This window comes from Euprymna scolopes, chromosome 45 (genome assembly GCF_053919585.1).
Source record: "Euprymna scolopes isolate OS-2025 chromosome 45, ASM5391958v1, whole genome shotgun sequence".
In the NCBI taxonomy this organism is placed as follows: domain Eukaryota; kingdom Metazoa; phylum Mollusca; class Cephalopoda; order Sepiida; family Sepiolidae; genus Euprymna; species Euprymna scolopes.
The window spans coordinates 8111619-8135822 of record NC_136526.1 but is presented as its reverse complement, the minus strand read 5'-3'; the positions used below and the strand labels follow the sequence as shown (position 1 = coordinate 8135822).

Here is a 24204-nt window from a genome sequence, read left to right as displayed (position 1 = left end):
TATATATATATATATATATATATATATATAAAATAAAAACGTTTACAATATATACAGGGTAACCCCCCAAATCACAAAAGCTAAATGGAAGTAATCTAGAACATATGCTGTAGAACGGAGGAGAAAAAAACGGCCAAAGACCGTAGTGTTTTGATGTGATGTTTTGAATATATTAAACTAGTTATGGCCAAAGTTTAATTTCAGTCGGACAAAACATTAAGAAACGGGGCCTAATTAGAGTTGAGGCCCAATTTTTAGGGGGGGGGTCACCCTGTGTGTGTGTATGTATGCATGTATGTATGTATATACAATAAAAACGTTTTAAAATATATATATATATATATATATATATACACACAATAATAAACGTTTCTAAAAATACATGTATATATATATATGATGAGAATAATGGAAATATTCAACGTTTCATCTTTATTTCAAGGAAGTCTTGAAATAAAGACGAAATGTTGATGGACACATGACTCGGTTTGTTCCTTTTTATTTTTCTCTTTACATATATATAAAATAAAAAATATTAAAAAAAAAAAAAAAAGAAATACAATTAAAAAAAGAAAACAAATTTCTAAGGTGGCGCTTTCCGGATAATTTTTTCTTGCACCAAAAAATCATAAAGTTTTCGAGTTTTATTCACGTCAATTTTGATGAGATGTCGCGCTTGTGCCAATTTTAAAGTTCCGTCATACTTTTGACTTTCCTTTTCCAAAAGTCGCTTGAATTCCAGGTAGGCATCAGGCACCAAACGAACAATAGCACATAGCTTTATAAAAAAAAAAAAAAGTAGAAATTTTAAATGGCCATTTAAAAAATTTTTTTTTTTAATTTAAAAATAAGTTACAAAAAATCAAAAAGAATACAGTTGCAAAAAAATTTTTAAAATAAGTTACAAAAAATTAAAAAACGAACAATAGCACATAACTTTATAATTTAAAAAAAAAAAAAGTAGAAATTTTAATGGCCATTTAAAAAAATTTTTTTTTTTAATTTAAAAATAAGTTACAAAAAATCAAAAAGAATACAGTTGCAAAAAAATTTTTAAAATAAGTTACAAAAAATTAAAAAACGAACAATAGCACATAGCTTTATAATTTAAAAAAAAAAAAAAAAGTAGAAATTTTAATGGCCATTTAAAAAAATTTTTTTTTTAATTTAAAAATAAGTTACAAAAAATCAAAAGGAATACAGTTGCAAAAAGAATTTTAAAATAGGTTACAAAAAATTAAAAAGAAACATAAAATACTATATATATATTATTCCTTAATTGGAATTCATTTTTAGGAGAGCATTATATATATTAATTTATTTTTATTTCGGACTATTATTCTCATCTTTATTAGTTGTTGTTTTTCATCTTTTATTGGTTTTTGTTTATTCATAACTATTCCTCTTCGGGGCCTGTGGTGCAGTTGATAGAGACGTTGAATCTCTACAGTTCCAGATGAACATTGTCTGAAGATAGCGGTTTCAATCCCACCCAAAGCGTTCCAGAGGTTTAATTGGCCAAAATGTGGTGAGACGACAACAACTACGAATGGCTGTGATGGCTGAGAATGCAGTCAGGAGATTCGAAGTTCCTATCCGTCGCGGTTACCACCTGACGAAGGCCAGAGGAATAGTTGGCCGAAACGTTGTGAATAAACAAAACCAATAAAAGATCAAAAACAACAACTAATAAAGATGAGAATAATAGTCCGAAATAAAAATAAATTAATATATATAATGCTCATCTCAAAAAATGAATTCCAATTAAGGAATGATATATATAGTGTACAATACAGTACATGTATAATTGGAAGTAAAATTATAAGCTATGTCGTGTTCAGTGTGTACATATAATAAAGTAAATAGATATATGGGCAGATTTCCTGCAGATGTGAATATATGGAGATTGTAGGTATTAAGTATGTTTCCTCTTCTAATGGAGATATCAAAGAAGGGAATTAGAAAATAATAAAACAAGGAAAAAACTGTACCTCTTTTTCATTTGGGAAAAGTTTGTCATAACCAGGAAGTCCAACAATATCCAAAGGTGGAGCACTCCGCCGAGCTGGAAAAAATAGTGTTATATAGTTGTTGAACAGAAGAGAAATTATGTTATATATTGATACATCTTTGTATCAGTTTTTCAATATATCTATCTCTGTATCTGTTTATCAATCTATCTAGCCATTTATCTATCGATCTAGCTATCTAACTGGCGAAGTAAACAAGAGACGAGATGTGAGGCTGTTTTGAGATATTATGAAAACATGTCAATATGCATCAAACTTGGTGATCGATCAGGTTCGCACAGGAAGCTCTGACCAACTCATCGGAAGTATATGTCTGTCGGTCATGTATTCTGGTTAGCTGGGAAACTATTTGAGTTAGATTCAGGACATCAACAGAAGATGATCTGGAAGGTGTCTCCTCCCAAGGGAGGCGGGGGAGAGTCTCAGACGCGGGACGTGTAAGAATAAACCACCAAGCTGTGATTGTATTAGTGTTATATAATTGTTGAACAAAAGAGAAATTATCTGTTATATAGCTATCTGTCGATCTATCTGTCTATCTAATTGGAAGTAAACAAGTTATGAGATGTGAAACTATGTTTTCATAAAAGTTGTTGCAACATGTTGAGGTGAAAACTGGACAAGTTGCACCGGAAGAGAGTTGTCTGACAGTTTAATATACTATGTAGTGAATCTGAAGTGGGAGAAAGAATAAAAAAAAAAGATAGAACAGATGACATCAGCCTTTTTTTTTTTTTTCTTGTTGCTTGGCCTTCGGGACAAGATCAAAGTGTAGTATCTGTTCTCTCAGTTACTAAACTTTCTGCCACCGGGCTTTCGGGCTAGGTTAAGGTGTTTTCATACTAACCTTCGTTAGTAAGGACCGACCCCCTCCTTTGGGGAGTCAGGACCTAAAGGACCGACTCCACATTTGTGGGAGCTTGGACCCGGAAACCGATCCCCTTTTTTGGGAGACTGGAATCTCGGGACCAACACCACTAGCTGGTAGTTGAGACCTGCTTTTGTTGTTTTTTGCATGCGTTTTTTCTTCGTTCCGGTCTCTTCCCTCTAGAGACAGGGGATGGTCTAATTTCTCCACACTTAATTGCCTGAGCAGCACTCTGACCTGCCAGGCCCAAACTTTGTCTATCTTCGCTGCTCTCCCAGTGGATCGAGCAGACAGGGTTCTCTTTCTCGCTTCCGTTGGGGTAAGTTAGTGGGTAGGGTGACGTGGGGTAGGGCGGGTGCTTCGTTTCTGCTCCCCTCTGTGGGCAGGGATGCCTATCCCCTCTCTCTCTTAATTGCGACGCGGCACTCTGACCCGCTAGCACCCACTGCGTCTTTCTTCTCTGCTCTCCCCCCTCGCGGGGGGATCTGAGCTGCTAACCCGACATCCCCGTGAGGGGAAGTCAAAAAACTCTAATTTCTTCAAAGTCCGCTCCTCCCCCTCCTCCCCCTCCATTCCCCTGGGTTTTCTTTTCCCCCACTACACTTTGGTCCGCGCCAGCGGCCAGTGCAACCGCCACGATGCCAGGCAGGAGGGGTACGTCACCCCAAATGCGCAGCATCTCAACTGCGAACGACTCCCTATGTGAGGGAGCTGATGCATCTCCCGGCGAGACGGCGCCAGGAAACAAGGTAGGGCCCCGGCGCGCGGCAACCTTGGAAGAAAGCGGGAGGGTAGGGCCGCAGCCCGCGGCGACCCCCCGAAAAGCACCTGCAACCACTCCCCACGAGGGCAACCCAGCGGAAAAAGCTGCCGTTAAGTCACTAGCTGGGGAAAGTGCAGAACCCAGCCAACCAGCTGCACCCCAGGACGGCAGAACCAAGGGAGGAAGACCGGGGAACCCATCCCCCGCTCCCCCAAAGGGCGACTCCCCAACAGAAAAGGAGGAAAACAGCACCGCGGACCAAACCGAGGCGCTGGATGAAGACGTAATAGCCTCCATCTGCTCACTATTCGGCGGGGAAAACAGTGATTGGCCCCCCAACACTCCCCAAGAGGACCAAATACGGAAAAGGGGTGACTCTCCGGCCAGTGGTAACAAAAGCAAGCTGGAAGGAGAGACACCCTTGACAGTACTCACCAAGGCTCCAGCTGGGAACACGGCACCAGAAGGGGAGACACCTCCATCCCCCAAGGGGACAGCCACCCAGCAAAGGAAGAAAATAAGAAAGGGGAGCGGCCCGGAGAGCAAACCAAGCCAGGACGAAACAACGCCAAAGACACAATGGCCTACTTTGCCTGGTAACGGCCCAGTTCCGAAACCAAAAATGCCCATAACAAGAGAGAGCCCCACAACACCAGCTACGCCCCCCAACCCGAGTCCAGCTGACACCCACCAGGATGGAGGACCGGCATGGGGCCCCAAAGAGCAGCAAGGGAAGTTGACGCCCGAAGACTACAGAGCACTCTTCGACTCCACTTACAAGGAGTATACCCAGGGGAACAACATCCAACCCCTCCCGGGTCAAGTGGAAGTTCTGGAGAAAAGAGTGCTCTCGCTGATAACTTCAGACACCAAGACAAGGGGTCTGACGGGCGTCAACAAGGACACCATGATGAACGTGTTGCTGGAACAGAACATTCCCGCCAACTACATCTGTAGAAGGAGTTACGCACAGTGGGATGTTCTGCTCCCCACCTCCGAAGACGCAGTCAGGCTGTCCAGGACCTGCCATCAGAGCAGGAACATAAAGCTCCAACCCATCTATATGAACAAGAGGAGAGCAAATGTTTCTGCTCTAAACGTCCCCTGCTATATGGAGGCCAAACAACTGGGGGCTATCCTAAGCCAGTATGGAGACGTAGAGGAAGTCACCCCGGTCCGCGGATTAAGAAACATCATGACCGGGGACTACAAAGTACAGATGGTCCTGGACAAGGCTGGATTCTACGCCATCCCAGCCACACTCAAGTTCGGAGAGTGGACACTCTCCCTTATAGTGGAAGGGAGGAGGCCTCATTGCTGGCTGTGCACACAACAAGGGCATATGGCGAAGGACTGTCCAAAGAGGAATGGAGGGAAGAAGCCCACAAAAGCGGCGGGAACAAGCGTGACAACAAATCAAGCCGCTGCTCCCGCGCCGGCCGCAAATCCTCCAGAGGCACCGACAGGCTGGGTGACGGTTGTAAAGAAAGGCAAGATCAACAAACAGCCATCCTTGCAGACAGTCACCCAAGACCAAGAACAACCGAAGAGCGAGACGGAGAAAATGGACACACAGACACCCTCCTCCTCAAACAAGAGGAAACTACCAGAATCTGAGGAGGAGGCCGCGTCAGAGGCAGAGGAAGAGACAACAACAGTCTCTATGGCCCTGAGCGCAACAGAGATCAGGAGGGCCATGAGGAGGAAAAGCCGCAAGACACGCGCAAACCCTCCTACCCCCACTGAGACTGAGAAGGACTCCCTCGCAACAACAACACAGGATGAGCCCCCTGTGATCCCAACACCCCAGCAACCCGAACAACCTTCCCCCTCTCCTATAAAGGCCCCAAGAAACTCTTCCCGCCCCTCATCCCGTGACAGGAGCCAAAAAGAAGAAAACGAGCAGGATACCCCCTCCCCAAGCGCTCAGCCTCCCCATCAACCAAAAGAGGTCCCCTCCCCCACTCCCAAAGTCCGCACTGAACGGACCAAAAAGCTCCCCTTCCTGCCAGGAAGCAGGATTTGTGAAACAGACCCTCTCCAACCGGCTCCGGACCTTAAAGGACAACAGAAGGTCCGGTACAATAAACTTAAAAACTTTGAAAAAGTCGGTGGAGACCTAGTAACAGACCCCACTAAATTCAAGGACGCTCCCTTGTTGACCACTTTCGTTAGGGTCAACAAGGACGCTAGGACTGGAGGAATGTGGGCAATGATTAAGGCAGCGAAGAATGCGATCCCAGGCCAGCAGCTGGTGGATAGGGACCATCCTTCATTGACCAACATTTTCTTTAAATGTGAGGGTAGAATCCCCATGTATGTACACCCATCGCTATACAGGGCACTCAAACTAACCTTCCCCCTGGACGTGGGGGGCGTGGCCAAGGATGGATCACCTTCATCGGATTTACTTACCGGCAGCCTTGGCCAGGCCTGCCATGTCCTCACTGCCCAGGATTTCAGACCCGTCTGTGACAGTGCTTGAAGTAAGTGATCATGTCTTTGAACTTGGCTACATTGAATGTGAGGGGCATCAGGTGTCGAAGCAAGGCCTCGCGCGTTGTGAGAGACTCGGTGTCCCTCAAGGTAGATATTGCCGCTATCCAGGAGACCCACTTTGTTTGTGACGGGGATTGTCAGGTGCTGGTAAACGATTACGATGTCTACTCAGCATATGGCAATACCTATAGTCGTGGAATCTCCTTGCTAGTGAGTCGCACCCTGTCAGCGTCGGTGAATGTTGTTCACGCAGGCGAGGACGGGCGGGCGCTTGTTGTTGATGTTGCTGTTAATTGTAGTGTTTTTCGGATTGTTGCTGTTTATGCTCCCAATGCTGCTGTAGAGAGGGCAACCTTTTTTCGACGGTTGGAGGGCTTCTTAGTGGATCCGGAACGGTTAGTTTTAATGGGGGATTGGAATGCAATCCTTGATCCCAAAATAGATAAGGTTGGGGGGACTAGCGGGTCGGCGTGGTGTGACAGCAGTCTGTCTCACCTGATGGCGTCGACAGATTTCGTCTGGATCATCCGGGGCGGGAGATGTAGACGTGGCATCCTGTAGTGCCTTCCCATCCAAGCACTTACTTGGATCGGATGTTAGTTAGAAGAGGCGATGTAGACTTCCTATCTTGCCCCACGTTCCACTTGCTAGGACACTCGGACCATAAACTTGTTATGGCCCGTTTGAGCTTAAGTGCTAGGCCTAAACTGGCCGGATACTGGAAGTTCAACAGCACCTTGTTGGAGCTGGAGGACTACCGGTTGAAGGTCACTGAGCTAATTCAGCGGGCTTTAGTGGGGGCGGTTACAGGGAGTAAGTGGTGGGTTAGTCTCAAGGCCAAAATTAGGCGCTTCTCTGTCCAGTATAGCCAACGCCTCGCGATAGATAAGGCTAAGGCAAAGAAGCGTTTAGAGGATAAGCTGACCCGGGCGGTGGAGGGGGGGTTAGAGTTAGCACTAGCTAAACAAGATCTCAACCGCTTGGCTAACGAGCGGTATGAAGGTCAAGTAGTTAGGGCTAGGTTAAACAAGGTTTCTAACGAGGCTGTGAATGTTGACGCTGTTTAGCGTAAGGCTGCTTTAAGGCGCGGTTCGGATGGGTACATTCGTAAAGTACATAACCTGGAAGGACACCCCTTAGTATCGACTCGGGAGATCTGCGAGGGGTTTCGGGAGCATCTATCGGTGCGCTTCACCCAACTACCCGGACTCAGGGTTGATGAGTTTGGCAGCTATTTGGCTGACTCGCCCCGCCTCACGGCGGCTCGGGCGGCTAGCTGTGATGGTCTTATTACTGAACATGAGGTCATTACTGCGTTGAAGCAGGTCGGCTATAACAAATCCCCGGGGCTTGATGGTTTACCCTACGAGTTTTACTTGAGGCTGTCGCCCATGTTGGTCCCTATTCTGAAGGATATGTTCAACCATTGGTTTGCCCAGGGTTCCATCCCTGGACAGGTGACCAAGGGTGTGATCACATTGCTGAGGAAAGGTCAACGGCATGGTGGGAGGGAAAACTTTGATGATTTTAGGCCCTTGACTCTGCTAAACACAGAGTTAAAGATTTTGGCAAAGATTCTTGCGAATCGCTTGCAGGTTGTCATCACTGACTTGATCGAACCGGACCAGACTTATGCTGTGAAGGGGAGATCGATTCAAGACAATTTGCACTTGATACGCTCGATCATAGAGGGGACAGAAGACGACGCCGAAGCCGCGCTGATCAGTTTGGATCAGTCCAAAGCATTCGATAGGGTCGACCATCGGTTCCTAGGATCTGTGCTAGAGGCCGCCGGATTTAATCCGGACTTCCGCAAGTGGATCTTTGTTCTGTATGACAGGCCGACGGTAGCGGTGCAGATCAACGGTAAGCTGTCGGAGTCATTCGCTGTCTCTCGGTCGGTGCGACAGGGTTGTCCGCTGTCGCCTCTGTTGTATGTCCTGGCGTTGGAACCCCTCCTTCGCAAGTTAAGGGACGAGGCGGCTACACCAGTCCTGCGCGGAATAGCTCTCCCTGGAGGCACACGAGCCAGGGTTTCCGCATTCGCCGATGACGTCACCGTGTTCGTGTCTTGCCTCACGGATGTTCAAGCGGTGGTCGAGGCGCTCGCTCGATACGAAGAAGTAACAGGGGCCATCTTCAACCGTAGCAAGTCTGTTGGCCTGCGGTTGGGGGCCTGGACCGGGGTAAACTCGCTTCCAGGTATTTTCAGCTGGACCGATGGACCGGTCCGCATTCTCGGTATCTGGTTTGGACCGGGACTTCAGCTGGAAAAGAATTGGTCGGAAGTACAGTCTAAGGTCAAATCGTCAGTAAAGACTTGGATTGGAAGGAAATTGTCCTTGAAGGGTCGGGCGGAGGCGTGTGCTACATACGTCTTTCCGCTCATCCTTTACCGTTTGTCTGTACTTCCTCTCCCTGCAGAACGACTAACCCGCTTACAAGGGCGCCTCGATTCACTTTTGTGGAACGAGGGTAAGCATTATGTCTGCAGAGAGGTCTGTGTTCAAAATCCGAGCGAGGGAGGCCTGGGTCAGCCCAGTCTCTTGTGTCATAGAAATGCCGAGAGATTGGCTTTCCTGGGTCGTTCGCTTGAAGGAGACGCTCCTTGGGTCCCTGTGGTTGAGAACTCGTTTCCCAATCTCAAACCCAACCCTTCGGTAGAAGGTCGTCGTAGACCGAAGGGGGAGTCCAAGTTCTTCTCCGAATGCCGAACCGCTCTTAGAGCTTTGCCGGGGACCAATGTCCTCGATCAGCCAAGGAAGAAACTGTATCGGGATTTAGTGGAGGGGACCGCGAAGGATCCACTTTGTAGGCGGATGGGATGGTCGATGGAGGTTGTCCGTTCTCAATGGCGTTGGGCGCCGGGACGGGAGATTCTGAATAACTCGGAATTCTCCCTGACTTGGCGACTGGTCCGAAATGCGCTGCCCCTCTTCGACGTACTTTTCTGGTATAAAGAACATACCAGCCGCTTTTGTCCGTGCTGTGACGAACGCGAGCCCGAAACAATCGAGCACGCGTTTTTTAGTTGCAGCCGGATACAGCCCCTATTAAAGTATGTCGAGGGGGTAACAGCTCGCATCGATGCCGAGTGTCTGCTCGATCTCGACGTAGGAACTTTTGTGTACAACATGGAGCCGCCGTTCCCCAGGGAGGAAAGTTTGGTTTTCCTGGCGATCCTAGCAGTAGCGCACATGACCATTTGGATCACGCGCCTAAAGTTGGTCCACGAAGGGACATCTGTTCCTGATCGGGATCTGATCGTTTACTTTAAACATTTGCTTAAAGTAAAGATCAGATGCGATTGGAAGAGGTTGCCTAGAGTGGAATTTGACAAGAGGTGGGCACTAGTTTGTGCATCCGTTGAGGAGCCAAGTTTCAATACGTGTTCCCTCCTTAGGCATGGCATGGGCGGTGCTGGGTCCTACGGAACCCATCCCGCCTAGGTTAGCATTATAAGTTCAGTAAAGTAACTCTTGACTGGTGGTACAAATGAGATCCTGTTCCTGATTTTATTTTTTGGTATTAGAGAACCTCTGAGTCTGCCCAACCCCCCTGCTCCTCTTCTTTATTTTCTGATGCCCCCGGTCATCCCCCTACTCAGAGGTCACCTTCCTACCCCCTCCATCCGTTGCTTTATTTTCTCCCACCTCCATTAAGGCGAATTCCCCAAACCCCATTAGGGATGCTCTGCTTGTTTTCGGTTCCCCGGAAAACAGTGGGGGATCTAGCCACATAGAATAGTACAGGGGGGTCTTACTAACAACACATTAGTAGATTTTCCTTATTTTTGAAATGAACATTTTCATTAGTTTTTTCCCACTCCACGAACATTTTATGCCAATTAATTCAAGAACTCTTTCTAATGAAATCGAACTTTATTTTCTCACACATACACACATACACACAAGAAAAAAGAAAAAAAAAAAAAAAAAATGCACACACAACATACAGAAATGAATATACAAATTGTACATAGTTAAATTTTACATTGAACGCTGGGGTTATTAGTTAGATTAGGATCCACAGAGTGATTGAGGTATTTTGGTAAATGTTGCCAGTCAAGAGTAAGACTTCAAAGTCTCATCTGTTACATAGTCAAAAAGACCCTGTACCCTCCCCCTCCCAATTTCTTGTAGGGCCTTGTGCCTAATTTTGTTGGATTGAATTTTTTGTACGTTTTTTTTATGTTCAATTTTTTCTTTCTCAATAAAATATATAAACAAGATCAAAGTGTAGTATCTGTTCTTCAGATACTGCACTTCAATTTCTTGTTCTCTGTCAGTGGAGGATAAATCCTTCACGACTGAGACAATTTTTATTTTTGTTCCTTTTCTCCACATTAAAAAACGACCCTGGTGTCTAACTCTGTCCCGTGGGGAGGCATTGTAAATAGGGACATCAGCATAAATGTCAACGAGTTGTCTGTCGTGTGTTCTGGTTGGCTGAGAAAATAGATGAGTTGGAAAGAGGACGTCAAATAGAGCAGACAGTTTAATTGGTACCCCTCCCTTCCACTATGTAGTGAATCTGAAGTAGGAGAAAGAATAAAAAAAAAAGATAGAACAGATGCCGCTGATACGTAAGAACTTTAGAAGTAAAATGTTCCTCTATTGTGAATTAAAGGTTTAGAGCATAACGCCTGTATAAAAGAAGTCAGATGAGATGTCGTCAAATTTTTTTTTGAGATAAGGCGGGAGGTGCCTTGATATTGGAATTGGCATGGGATGGCTAAAGTGGCAGCTGTTAACGAACATGAGGTTACTTTACCCACATCCCTGAATGATGCCATATAGGCCGTGAAAAAGGGTCCGGCCGAATAAATTATTTAAGACGGGAGACATAGAAAACATATGTCTGCGCCGTATATTTATTGAAAAAAGGAAAATATATTGAAAATGCATAGCGGAGATATTATCTGACATTTTCCTGGCTCGCAGGTGTAATGAATAAGGTGAGAATGGAGCGTATAGGAAAAATGTATGCCGTACATTTTTGAAAATAGGAAGGAAAGGAGTGCAATGTTATGACCTTTTAGGCTGTGATCATAGCGTAGTATCTGTTAACTGTGGCAAGCGGGGTCAAAACATTATTATTATTGTTATTATACTCTTGTTAATTGATTTGAGCGCCAGATGGTCGCTGGATCCGTTATTATGATTAGAAGAATAAACAATTAAATTGCGGAAGAAATGATTGACAAAAGGAATGCAAAAATAGAAAATATATGTAAACATTGTGGGGTTTCGAATAAACAAATAACTAGTTGTGTATTAGGTTGGTCTGAGACACGTAATTAGGTGACGTAAGAGAACACGTGATGTAGTTAGTTTTGGAGAGAGTCAGAGAGTTGAGGATTGACCACCAGAGCGGACAGACGTCTAGACAGGGGTGGACACACAGCTAGGGAACGAGCTGTAAGAATAGAAAATGTAGACAAACTGCAGATCCTGTGAAAACCATTTGAGACAACTGTAATAAATTTATATTATAAAAATATAAAGAGTTGTTTTAATGGTTTCACAAATAAGAACAGATGTCTTAATTGGATGATGCTGATCACTTCATGGTTCGTCACGGAGCAGCGGGAAGATACAGAAGAACTCTTCAAGAAAAAAGGTATGAAACATATTATTCTTCTTACATATGAACTGTAAAAATATCCTGTGTGATAAGTCTGATACAACATGACTCAGTTTACACGTCAATATCATGTCCTCGTGATTAAACAACATACATACAGTTTATACGTTTATTATCTGTCTGTTAAAAGAACAATGTCTTACATCCACTAGATAACACATGACACATTTTAATATAACATCTCCTCCAATATAAACCAATATACAACACGTGTTCCATTTCAGATCAGAAGTAAAGGTAAATCCCAGAAGCTTGTCAAAACATGGAGCCTCCCCATCCATTTCAATTGATGCCAAATGGGGATCAGAGCGTTGATGATGTAAAACTAGAAGTTTGATTTTAGATGCATTAAAATTAACCAGCCACCTCTTCCCCTATTGTACCATGTGCTCAAGATCAGAGGAGAGAGAATCAGAGAGAACTTTGTCATTTATGGACTGATGTGTTGCCATAGATGGTAGTGACATCAGCATTTTTTTTTTTTTCTTGTTGCTTGGCCTTCGGGACAAGATCAAAGTGTAGTATCTGTTCTCTGATACATACACAGCGATAGGCAGTCGTGTTCTGGCGACACATTCTCGTGCCCGGAGAGCTTGTTGGGTAGCGTTCTGTCCGCACCCCCACTTTGTCTGTCTTTCTCTGCTCTCCCCCCTCCCCCACGGGGGGGGATCCGAGCTGATAATTTACGACCTTCCCGCGAGGGAGGGTCGGAAACACTTTCTCTCTTCCCTCCACTAACCTCCCACTCCCTCTCTCAGTTCTATCTCCCCTCTTGCCGCCTTTGGCGCCACTTCTTTTTGGCGCCAAAGTCGGCTCCCAATTTGGACGCCGACTCCACGTCACTCATTTTGGTGAATTATACAGAAGAGAGAGAGCTTTTTTCAAAAATGGACACCCCCAGCCCGGGGACCACCAATACAGATACCCCCAGCCAGGAGGCTACCACAAGAAAAACTGCTCCCCAAGAGGACGGCTCCCCAACAGGGGAAGCAAAAAGCAACGGGGCATACCGCCCGGACACGAAACCGAAGGACGCCCCCCAGAAGGGAGAAAACTCACCAGCAGCTCCCCAAGAGGGCGACTCCCCACAAAGGGGAGAAAAAACAATGTTGGACAGGGCATCCCGCTCTGACAACAAAAATCAAGAGGCAGTAGCCCCAAAGGACGATAAGAGAGACAGTGCTCCCCAGGAGGGCTACTGCCCCAAAAGGGGAGCAAATCAAGAAAACGAGGGGGCATACAGCCTAAACCTCCCCAAAACAAAAGGGGCAAAAGCTCCCAAGGACAATGCTCCCCAGGAGGCCGACTCCCCAAAAAGGGAAGTATTTCCTGGAAGAAGTATAGAGCAGGGAGAGTCGGTCCCAAAGGAAAGCGGAAAGGGAAATGCCCCTCAAAATAGCAACCCTTCCGCCAAGGAACAGCAAAAACAGTCCAACCTCACCAAAGATCCAACACCAACAAGAGGGTTGGCATGGGGGAAGACTGTAGAGAAGCAACTGTCCCCTCAAGAGTATAAAGACTTGTACTTGACCAAGTACAGACAATACATAGAGGGGGCAGAAATTAAACCAGTGCCAGGCGCTTGGGAGGCAATCGAAGACAGAGTGCTCTCCCTCATCATCTCGGATATGCCGGAAAACCGCCTCCTAGGGATGAAAAAGGAAGACATGGCAGGGCTCCTACATAAGCTAAATATCCCGGTATTATACCTGTACCAGAGGAGCTACGCCATGTGGGACATCCTCCTACCCACCAAGGAAGATGCAGAGAGACTCTCCCTCCAAGAAATAAAGCATGGGAGAGTCAAACTAACACCTGAATACCAGGGCAAGAGAAGGACTCGGGTGCAGGTATTTAATGTGCCAACCCAAATACCTGCGGAAGTATTAGGATGCCTCTTCAGCCAGTACGGTGAGGTAGAACAGGTGACCCCAATACGGTCAAAAACTGGGACTCACCTGGGCTGCTACACAATAGCAATGAGGCTGAAGAGGAAAGGTTTTCAGGCAATACCACCGCTGCTGACATACAAAGACGCCAGCATAACGGTAGTGGTGGAGGGCCGTCGTCCACACTGTTGGTTCTGCCAAAAGCAGGGCCACATGGCTAGGAGTTGCCCCCAAAGGGTAACCCCTAATCCAATAACCCAAAAGGCGGTCACATCCACTGAGACAACGCCCGCACCAAAACAGGCGGCAACAACCCCTGCAACTGCAGCACCAACCCCAGCTCCAAGGAAAACTCAAACCACCCAGGAGGCCAAGGGGGAAGAATGGAGCACGGTAGTGAGACAAAAGCGGAAACACTTAATCCCTTCTGCCACCGTCCCACCACCAGCCCAAAAATCGAGGCAGGAGCCTCTGCAAATGCAGAAACAACAACAGCCACCGCAGCCAATGCCGCGGAAACAACTGCAGCAGCAACTACTGCAACAGCAAAATCAGCAAGTGCAGCAGAAGCAGCAGCAGCAACGACACCAGCGAGAGCAGCAACAACAAAAACAGCTGCAGCAGCAAATAGAGGAGCAGACACAACCAACGGTCCCCACACCAATCGAGACGGGGATCAAGCGGAGAAAAGACTGCTCCTCTGAGGATGAATCCGCAAGTGAGAGGGAGAGGAACTCAACCTCACCTCTCCCCGGTTCATTCGAAAGAATGAAAAAGAAAAACAAAAGAAGAAAAGAGGAAGAAAAGGTGGCCCCCACTCCCTGTGAACATACACCACCCCTAACAACAAAATCCACTTCCACCCCCAAACCACACACTGCAACAACACCAGACACCGCACCAACACCAGACACCGCACTAACACCAGACACCGCACCAACACGAGACACCACACCAACACCAGACACCGCACCAACACCAACACCAGACACCGCACCAACACCAAACACTGCACCAACACCAACACCAACACCAGGCACCACACAAACACCCGTCCCCACACCAAGGCAAACTGAGCCACTACCCCAAAAAGAAAATGAAAAGAATGAACCGAGGGAGAGGAGAGACTCCTCTGCCTCTTGCAGACCAAAGGTCCTTGCCCCTGAGGAACTATGTTATGTAGACCCTCTATCTGTGGCCACAGACATTTCCCATCGGCAGAGGAAAAACTTAAAACCTCTGCTCGATTACAAACAGATAGAGGGGAAAGATGTAAATATCCCCTCAAATTTCCCGGACGCCCCACTCCTAATAACCTTTGTCAGAACTCCAGAGGCCTGCAAGACCAACTTGTGGACAAGGCTGCAGGCCGCTGAAGGGGCGTTTCCGGGAATTGAACTGGTTAAAAAAAATGACCCTTCTCTTGATGAACTGTCAAAACAATGCAAGGGAAGGGTCCCAGTGTTGGTCCATCCGTCACTCTATAGGGCCCTTAAATTGACCTACCCTTTGGATGTCGGCGGCATTGTGAGAGAAGGTCAGGACATGAAAAACCTGACCACCTTGAGCATTGCACACAACGTCGGTGTCCTTTCCCCGGCTGACTTCGGAGCTGAGTGTAACACACCTTAAGGTAGGTACCATGGCTTTGAATTTGGCTAGTCTGAATGCGAGGGGCTTGAGATCATCGGGCCGGGCGGCTCGCCTCCGGCACGACCTCTTGTCCCTGGGAGTGGATGTCGCTGCGATTCAGGAGACGCATTTCGTTTCCTCTGTGGACTGTCAGGTGCTGGCCCGAGACTTTGAGGTTTTCTCAGCATATGGCAGCCCGCGGGGGAAGGGAGTTTCCGTGCTGGTTAAACGTACCCTGTCGGCGACGGTCGACGTTGTCCATAGAGATGCAGTGGGTAGGCTGGTTGTGGCCGATGTTGCCGTAAAAGATTCTGTGTTTCGGGTGATTGCGGTTCATGCGCCCAGCACCGCTCGTGAGAGGGTCTCATTCTTCAGTCAGCTTGACGCGTTTGTAGATTGTCGGAAGCGGGTAGTGCTAATGGGGGATTGGAATTCCATCTTAGACCCCGACATAGATAAGGTAGGAGGCGGAGCTAGAGGATCGGAGAGGTGCGAGTCCAGCCTGGCTGATCTGATGGCTAGATGCGGTCTGGTCGACAGGTTTCGGGTCGAGCATCCAGGGCGGGAGATGTGGACGTGGACCAATAGTGTTTCCTCCTATCCAAATACTTATTTGGACAGGATGTTAGTTAGGAGAGGCGAAGTAGACTTCTTATCTTGTCCCACGTTCACTTGGCTAGGCCAGACGGACCATAAATTAGTTATGGCCCGGCTGAAGCTAGGAAATAGGCCTAAGTTAGCGGGGTACTGGAAGTTAAACACCTCCCTTCTGGAGAGACAAGACTTCCAAGATCAGTTAAGAGAATTGATTAAAAAGGCACTAGTGGGGGCGGTTACCGGGAGTAAGTGGTGGTTAGGTCTCAAAGCCAAGATCAGAAGCTTCTCCGTCAAGTATGCCCAGCGCCTCGCACTAGATAAGGCCAAGACGAAGAAGAAGCTAGAGCAGAAACTAGCCCAGGCTACCGGGGAGGGTGATAGGGTTAGTCAGGAACTAGCTAAGCAGGACCTTCTACGCGAGACTAGCGAGCGTTACGAAGGCCAAGTAGTTAGAGCTAGGCTTAGAAAGATAGGCAACGAAGCAGTCAATTCTGATGCAGACGTGCGCCGTGAGGTTTCTAGGCGTGGCTCGGACAAATATATTGCAAAAATCAAACATCCGAATGGACGCACCCTGGAATCGACTCGGGAGATCTGCGAGGGGTTTCGAGAACATTTCGAGGAGCGTTTTACGCAGCAGCCCGATCTTCCGGTCCTTGAGTTTAGCGACTATTTGGCCGACTCTCCCCGCCTCGAGGCGGCTAGAGCGGCTGGTTGCGAGGGCCGGGTGACGGAGCAGGAGGTCTTTACTGCGCTGAAGCAGGTCAGCTGTGACAGATCGCCAGGACTTGATGGTCTGCCATACGAACTGTACTTGAGGCTGTCGCCCATGTTTCTGCCTCTTCTGACGGATATGTTCAACCATTGGTTTGCTCAGGGATCCATCCCAGGGCAGGTGACCAAGGGAGTGATCACATTGCTGAAGAAAGGTGACGGGCATGGAGGGGAAGAGTTAGATGACTACAGGCCCATAACTCTGCTAAACACAGAGTTGAAGATTTTGGCCAAGGTCCTGTCGAATCGGCTGCAGGTTGTTATCGACGAGTTGGTTGAACCAGAACAGAACTACGCTGTGAAGGGGAGATCGATTCAGAACAACTTGCACCTGATCCGCATGATCCTAGAGGGGGGAATAGATGACGACACAGAAGCCGCGCTGATAAACTTAGATCAGTCCAAAGCTTTCGATAGGGTCGACCATCGTTTCCTGGCATCTGTCTTAGAGGCCGCCGGTTTTAAACCGGACTTTTGCAAGTGGATCTCCATAATGTATCGGCAGCCCATGGCTGTCGTGCAAGTGAACGGAAAGCGCTCGAAACCCTTTGTTATCTCTCGGTCGGTTCGTCAGGGTTGTCCGCTGTCGCCCCTGCTTTATGTCCTGGCTTTGGAGCCTCTTCTCCGCAAGCTGAGACATGGGGAGGCAAATTCGGCCCTGCGCGGAATGGCTCTGCCTGGCGGCTCAGCTGCCAAGGTATCCGCGTTCGCCGATGATGTCACGATCTTCGTGTCGGGCTCCAGAGACATTGAGGTCGTGTCGGAGGCACTCACACAGTACGAAAGAATTACAGGGGCCAAGATAAACCGCAACAAGTCGGTAGGACTGCGGTTGGGCGCATGGAGTGGCAACGCAAACCTCCCTGCGCCCTTCAGCTGGACAGATGGCCCGGTCCGGATCCTCGGCGTGTGGTTCGGACCGGGTCTCCAGCTTGACAAGAATTGGTTGGAGGTACGGTCAAAGGTGGAGGCTGCAGTCAGTTCGTGGCTTCCTAGGAAACTTTCCTTAAAGGGTAGAGCTGAGGCGTGCGCCACTTACGTCTTTCCTCTCATCCTTTACCGACTGGCCGTACTTCCCCTGCCTGCACAACACCTAAAAGCTCTCGTCGAACTCTTGTCCTCGCTCCTTTGGGACAGAGGAAGACACTGGGTGAGCAGACAGGTCTGTATTCAACGTCCGTGTGAGGGAGGCTTGGGAATGCCGGACTTGAAGTGTCATCGAGATGCTGAGAGACTGGCCTTCCTGAGCAACTATATGCAGGAGGACCAACCGTGGCACCCCGTGGTTACTGCCGCCTTCCCCGACCTCGTTCTCGACCCTTCCATCGAGAGCCGTCGCAGGCCGCGGGGAGAATCTGCCTACATGAAAGAGTGCCGAGCCGCGCTAAAACGACTACCAAGGTCCAGTGACCTTGTGACTGCTACCCGTAGGGAACTCCACAGGGATCTAGTGAGGGAGGCCGCTGACGACCCGCTATGCGCGCGTTTGGGGTGGCAGCAGAGTGAGATCCGCTCCGCGTGGAGCTGGGCGCCAGGTTCGAGTCATCTGAACAATTCGGAGTTCTCTCTGACCTGGCGATTGGCCCGAAATGCACTTCCACTCAACAACATACAATGCAGTTCTGGGTTTCTGGAGTCGCCCGATTGTCCCCGTTGTGGGACAACGGCTGTGGAAACTACGGATCACGCTTTCTTTGATTGCCGCGAACTCCGCCAGTACTGGTCGTATGTCAGTGGGGTGACGGCTCGCATCGATCCTGAGCATCCTCGCCCAATTACTGTATCCAATGTTGTGGACAACGTGAGGCCGCCGTGGGACCGGGAAAGACAAATGGTCTACGTTACGATTCTGGCCGTGGCGAGAATGGTGATTTGGACGTCGCGTCTGCAAGGTTGCCGGGGGGTGTTGTCTTTTTCTGATCAAGATCTGATCGCGTTCTTTAAACACCAACTACGGGTGAAGATCAGATGTGATAGAAGAAGGCTGCATCGCGCGGCATTTGACAGAAGATGGATACATGTGGCAAGTCTGTGTGTACGAAGAGGAGCCAAATTCGAATACGTGTTCCCCGCCTAGGTGTGGAACGCGCAGTTCTGTAAAGTTAAATTAAACAAGTAGTCTCTCAGCTAGCTGAGTGTGTGTTCCATCCCTCCCCGATTAGGAAGCCTCCAAGATCCCCATCCCCTCTTACCTGCAATTTTTGTTTTTCACCCCTTCCTCTAAATTTTACCCATCTTGGAGAAAAAGAAATACAAACTAACCTCCATCCCTTACCCACAAAATTTTCTTTTCTCCATTCACCCCCATCTAGAGGGCATCCCCACCTAGAGACTGACCCGCAGAAGCGAGGTTCCTTTTACAAACCTAGTGGAACGGGCAGTCTATCAACTAGACGGGGTTGGGAGGGTCCTACTAATCACCTTTTGTTTTTTGTTCCCCCGCCCTCGACACAAATGAATTATTGTTACCATTTTATTGTTATCTTTTTTGTTTTTACACGTCAATAAAAAATGTTTTAAAAATTGGGAGTTACTAGGACGTCCCCCAAGATGAAAGGGTGAATGCGGTATTATGGTGAAAGAAGATACTAGCTGGGAGAAACTTTTGACTTTGTTTAGTTCTGGAGCGACAAGGATGACCAACGACCCCCAAAATCCCCCCTTTTGAGTTGGCCATGTGCCTAAGTTTTTTGTTCACCGTTAATTTTACTGTATTTTTTTAACATGAATAAAAGATTTAATATCTCAAAGTGTAGTATCTGTTCTCTGATACATACACAGCGATAGGCAGTCTTGTTCTGGCGACACATTCTCGTGCCCGGAGAGCTTGTTGGGTAGCGTTCTGTCGGCACCCCCACTTTGTCTTTCTTTCTCTGCTCTCCCCCCTCCCCCACGGGGAGGGATCCGAGCTGATAATTTACGACCTTCCCGCGAGGGAGGGTCGGAAACACTTTCTCTCTTCCCTCCACTAACTTCCCACTCCCTCTCTCAGTTCTATCTCCCCTCTTGCCGCCTTTGGCGCCACTTCTTTTTGGCGCCAAAGTCGGCTCCCAATTTGGACGCCGACTCCACGTCACTCATTTTGGTGAATTTATACAGGGAAGAGAGAGCTTTTTTCAAAAATGGACACCCCCAGCCCGGGGACCACCAATACAGATACCCCCAGCCAGGAGGCTACAACAAGAAAAACTGCTCCCCAAGAGGACGGCTCCCCAACAGGGGAAGCAAAAAGCAACGGGGCATACCGCCCGGACACTAAACCAAAGGACGCCCCTCAGAAGGGAGAAAACTCACCAGCAGCTCCCCAAGAGGGCGACTCCCCAAAAAGGGGAGAAAAAACAATGTTGGACGGGGCATCCCGTTCCGGCAACAAAAATCAAGAGGCAGTAGCCCCAAAGGACGATAAGGGAGACAGTGCTCCCCAAGAGGGCGACTCCCCACAAAGGGGAGAAAAAACAATGTTGGACAGGGCATCCCGCTCTGACTACAAAAATCAAGAGGCAGTAGCTCCAAAGGACGATAAGAGAGACAGTGCTCCCCAGGAGGGCTACTGCCCCAAAAGGGGAGCAAATCAAGAAAACGAGGGGGCATACAGCCTAGACCTCCCCAAAACAAAAGGGGCAAAAGCTCCCAAGGACAATAAAGAGGACAATGCTCCCCAGGAGGCCGACTCCCCAAAAAGGGAAGTATTTCCTGGAAGAAGTATAGAGCAGGGAGAGTCGGTCCCAAAGGAAAGCGGAAAGGGAAATGCGCCTCAAAATAGCAACCCTTCCGCCAAGGAACAGCAAAAACAGTCCAACCTCACCAAAGATCCAACACCAACAAGAGGGTCGGCATGGGGGAAGACTGTAGAGAAGCAACTGTCCCCTCAAGAGTATAGAGACTTGTACTTGACCAAGTACAGACAATACATAGAGGGGGCAGAAATTAAACCAGTGCCAGGCGCTTGGGAGGCAATCGAAGACAGAGTGCTCTCCCTCATCATCTCGGATATGCCGGAAAACCGCCTCCTAGGGATGAAAAAGGAAGACATGGCAGGGCTCCTACACAAGCTAAACATCCCGGTATTATACCTGTACCAGAGGAGCTACGCCATGTGGGACATCCTCCTACCCACCAAGGAAGATGCGGAGAGACTCTCCCTACAGGAAATTAAGTATGGGAGAACAAAACTAAAGCCCGAATACCAGGGCAGGACAAGGACCCGGGTGCAGGTATTCAATGTACCTATGCAAATATCAGCAGAAATCCTGGGATCCTTCTTCACACAATTCGGCGAGGTGGAAAAAATAACCCCAGTGCGGTCGAAAACCGGCATGCACTTGGGCAGCTACACTGTGGCCATGAGGCTAAAGAAAGAAGGCTTCCAGGCGATACCAGCACAGCTGACATTTAAGGAGGCAACTATGACAGTAGTAGTGGAGGGGCGTCGTCCGCACTGCTGGTTCTGCCAAAAACAGGGTCACATGGCCAAGAGCTGCCCTCAAAGGTCAAATCCTACTCAAGTGACACTAAAGGCGGTCCCAACCTCTTAGACAGCACCAGTGTCCAAACAGGCTGTCACAACTCCTGCAACCAGAGCACCAACCCCAGCACCAAGGAAACCCAAAACTGTGCAGGAGCCCAAAGGGGAGGAATGGATCACGGTAATGAGGCGGAAACGGAAGCCCACAATCCCATCTGCCACCGTCCCACAACCAACCCAACAACCGAGGCAGCAACAACAACAGCAGCCTCCACAACAGCCGCAGCAACAGCCATGGCAGCAGACACAGCAGCAGCAGCCAAACCAGCCGTTGAACCAGCCGCAGCAACAACATCAGCTGCCGCGGCCAATTCCACAACCAATGCCACGAAAACAGCAGCAACAACAAAAACAGCAGCAGCAGCAACAGCCAGAACAGCAGCAACAAAAACGGCTGCAGCAACCAGAAAAGCAACAGCATCAACCGGAGAAACAACAATTAGAGGAGCAGCAACAACCAACGGTCCCCACACCAATTGAGACGGGGATCAAGCGAAGAAAACACTGCTCCTCTGAGGATGAATCTGCTAGTGAGAGGGAGAGGAACTCAACCTCACCACTCCCCGGTTCATTCAAAAGAATAAAAAAGAAAAGGAAAGGGGAAGAAAAGGCAGCCCCCACTCCCTGTGAGCATACACCACCTCTAACAACAACACAACCCACTTCCACCCCCATACCACATACTGCACCAACACTAGACACCGCACTAACACCAACACCAACATCAGACACCGCACCAACACCAGACACTGCACCAACACCAGACACTGCACCAACACCAACACCAGACACCGCACCAACACCAACACCAGACATCACACCAACACCAGACACCGCACCAACACCAACACCAGACACCACACAGACACTCGTCCCCACACCAATGCAAATTGAGCCGCCATCCCAGAAAGAAAAGAATGAACCCGGGAGGGGGAGAGACCCTTCAGATTCTCCCACTTACGGACTCACTCCAACAGGGACTCTCGCCCTCGAAACGAGAGAGGAACTTTGTTCTGTAGACCCCCTGTCTGTGGCAATGGGCGTACCACACCGGCAGAGAAAAAATTTAAAACCTCTGCTGGACTGCCAACAGATAGGGGGAAAAGACGTTAATGTCCCCTCTAATTTCCCAAACGCCCCACGGCTAACAACTTTTGTCAGGCTTCCTGAGGCCTGCAAAACCAACGTGTGGACAATGCTGGAAGCCGCTGAAGGGGCTGGTCCGGGAATTGAACTGATTAGGAAAAATGACCCTTCCCTTGAGGAACTCGCAAAACAATGCAAGGGAAGGGTCCCAGTGTTGGTCCATCCGTCACTCTATAGGGCCCTTAAATTGACTTACCCTTTGGATGTCGGCGACATTGTGAGAGAAGGTCAGGACATGAAAAACCTGACCACCTTGAGCATTGCACACAACGTCGGTGTCCTTTCCCCGGCTGACTTCGGAGCTGAGTGTAACACACCTTAAGGTAGGTACCATGGCTTTGAATTTGGCTAGTCTGAATGCGAGGGGCTTGAGATCATCGGGCCGGGCGGCTCGCCTCCGGCACGACCTCTTTTCCCTGGGAGTGGATGTCGCTGCGATTCAGGAGACGCATTTCGTTTCCTCTGTGGACTGTCAGGTGCTGGCCCGAGACTTTGAGGTTTTCTCAGCATATGGCAGCCCGCGGGGGAAGGGAGTTTCCGTGCTGGTTAAACGTACCCTGTCGACGACGGTCGACGTTGTCCATAGAGATGCAGTGGGTAGGCTGGTTGTGGCCGATGTTGCCGTAAAAGATTCTGTGTTTCGGGTGATTGCGGTTCATGCGCCCAGCACCGCTCGTGAGAGGGTCTCATTCTTCAGTCAGCTTGACGCGTTTGTAGATTGTCGGAAGCGGGTAGTGCTAATGGGGGATTGGAATTCCATCTTAGACCCCGACATAGATAAGGTAGGAGGCGGAGCTAGAGGATCGGAGAGGTGCGAGTCCAGCCTGGCTGATCTGATGGCTAGATGCGGTCTGGTCGACAGGTTTCGGGTCGAGCATCCAGGGCGGGAGATGTGGACGTGGACCAATAGTGTTTCCTCCTATCCAAATACTTATTTGGACAGGATGTTAGTTAGGAGAGGCGAAGTAGACTTCTTATCTTGTCCCACGTTCACTTGGCTAGGCCAGACGGACCATAAATTAGTTATGGCCCGGCTGAAGCTAGGAAATAGGCCTAAGTTAGCGGGGTACTGGAAGTTAAACACCTCCCTTCTGGAGATACAAGACTTCCAAGATCAGTTAAGAGAATTGATTAAAAAGGCACTAGTGGGGGCGGTTACCGGGAGTAAGTGGTGGTTAGGTCTCAAAGCCAAGATCAGAAGCTTCTCCGTCAAGTATGCCCAGCGCCTCGCACCAGATAAGGCCAAGACGAAGAAGAAGCTAGAGCAGAAACTAGCCCAGGCTACGGGGGAGGGTGATAGGGTTAGTCAGGAACTAGCTAAGCAGGACCTTCTACGCGAGACTAGCGAGCGTTACGAAGGCCAAGTAGTTAGAGCTAGGCTTAGAAAGATAGGCAACGAAGCAGTCAATTCTGATGCAGACGTGCGCCGTGAGGTTTCTAGGCGTGGCTCGGACAAATACATTGCAAAAATCAAACATCCGAATGGACGCACCCTGGAATCGACTCGGGAGATCTGCGAGGGGTTTCGAAAACATTTCGAGGAGCGTTTTACGCAGCAGCCCGATCTTCCGGTCCTTGAGTTTAGCGATTATTTGGCCGACTCTCCCCGCCTCGAGGCGGCTAGAGCGGCTGGTTGCGAGGGCCGGGTGACGGAGCGGGAGGTCTTTACTGCGCTGAAGCAGGTCAGCTGTGACAGATCGCCAGGACTTGATGGTCTGCCATACGAACTGTACTTGAGGCTGTCGCCCATGTTTCTGCCTCTTCTGACGGATATGTTCAACCATTGGTTTGCTCAGGGATCCATCCCACGGCAGGTGACCAAGGGAGTGATCACA

General features: G+C 48.6%; 1 protein-coding gene across 3 annotated transcripts in view; it reads right to left on the bottom strand.

Moving 5' to 3' along the window:
* Positions 1 to 483: 483 nt before the first annotated feature.
* The window catches only part of LOC145269032 (transcriptional adapter 2-alpha-like), a 97153-nt gene continuing 73432 nt past the window's right edge, over positions 484 to 24204 (bottom strand). For all 3 annotated transcript variants that reach the window (XM_080124627.1, XM_080124625.1, XM_080124626.1), the window contains 2 exons: positions 1992 to 2065; positions 484 to 778 (listed from right to left, as the gene is read on the bottom strand). In XM_080124627.1, the coding sequence (XP_079980753.1) occupies positions 688 to 778; positions 1992 to 2065 (165 nt within the window). In that variant the 3' untranslated portion in view covers positions 484 to 687. The remainder of the gene's footprint in view (positions 779 to 1991; positions 2066 to 24204) is intronic.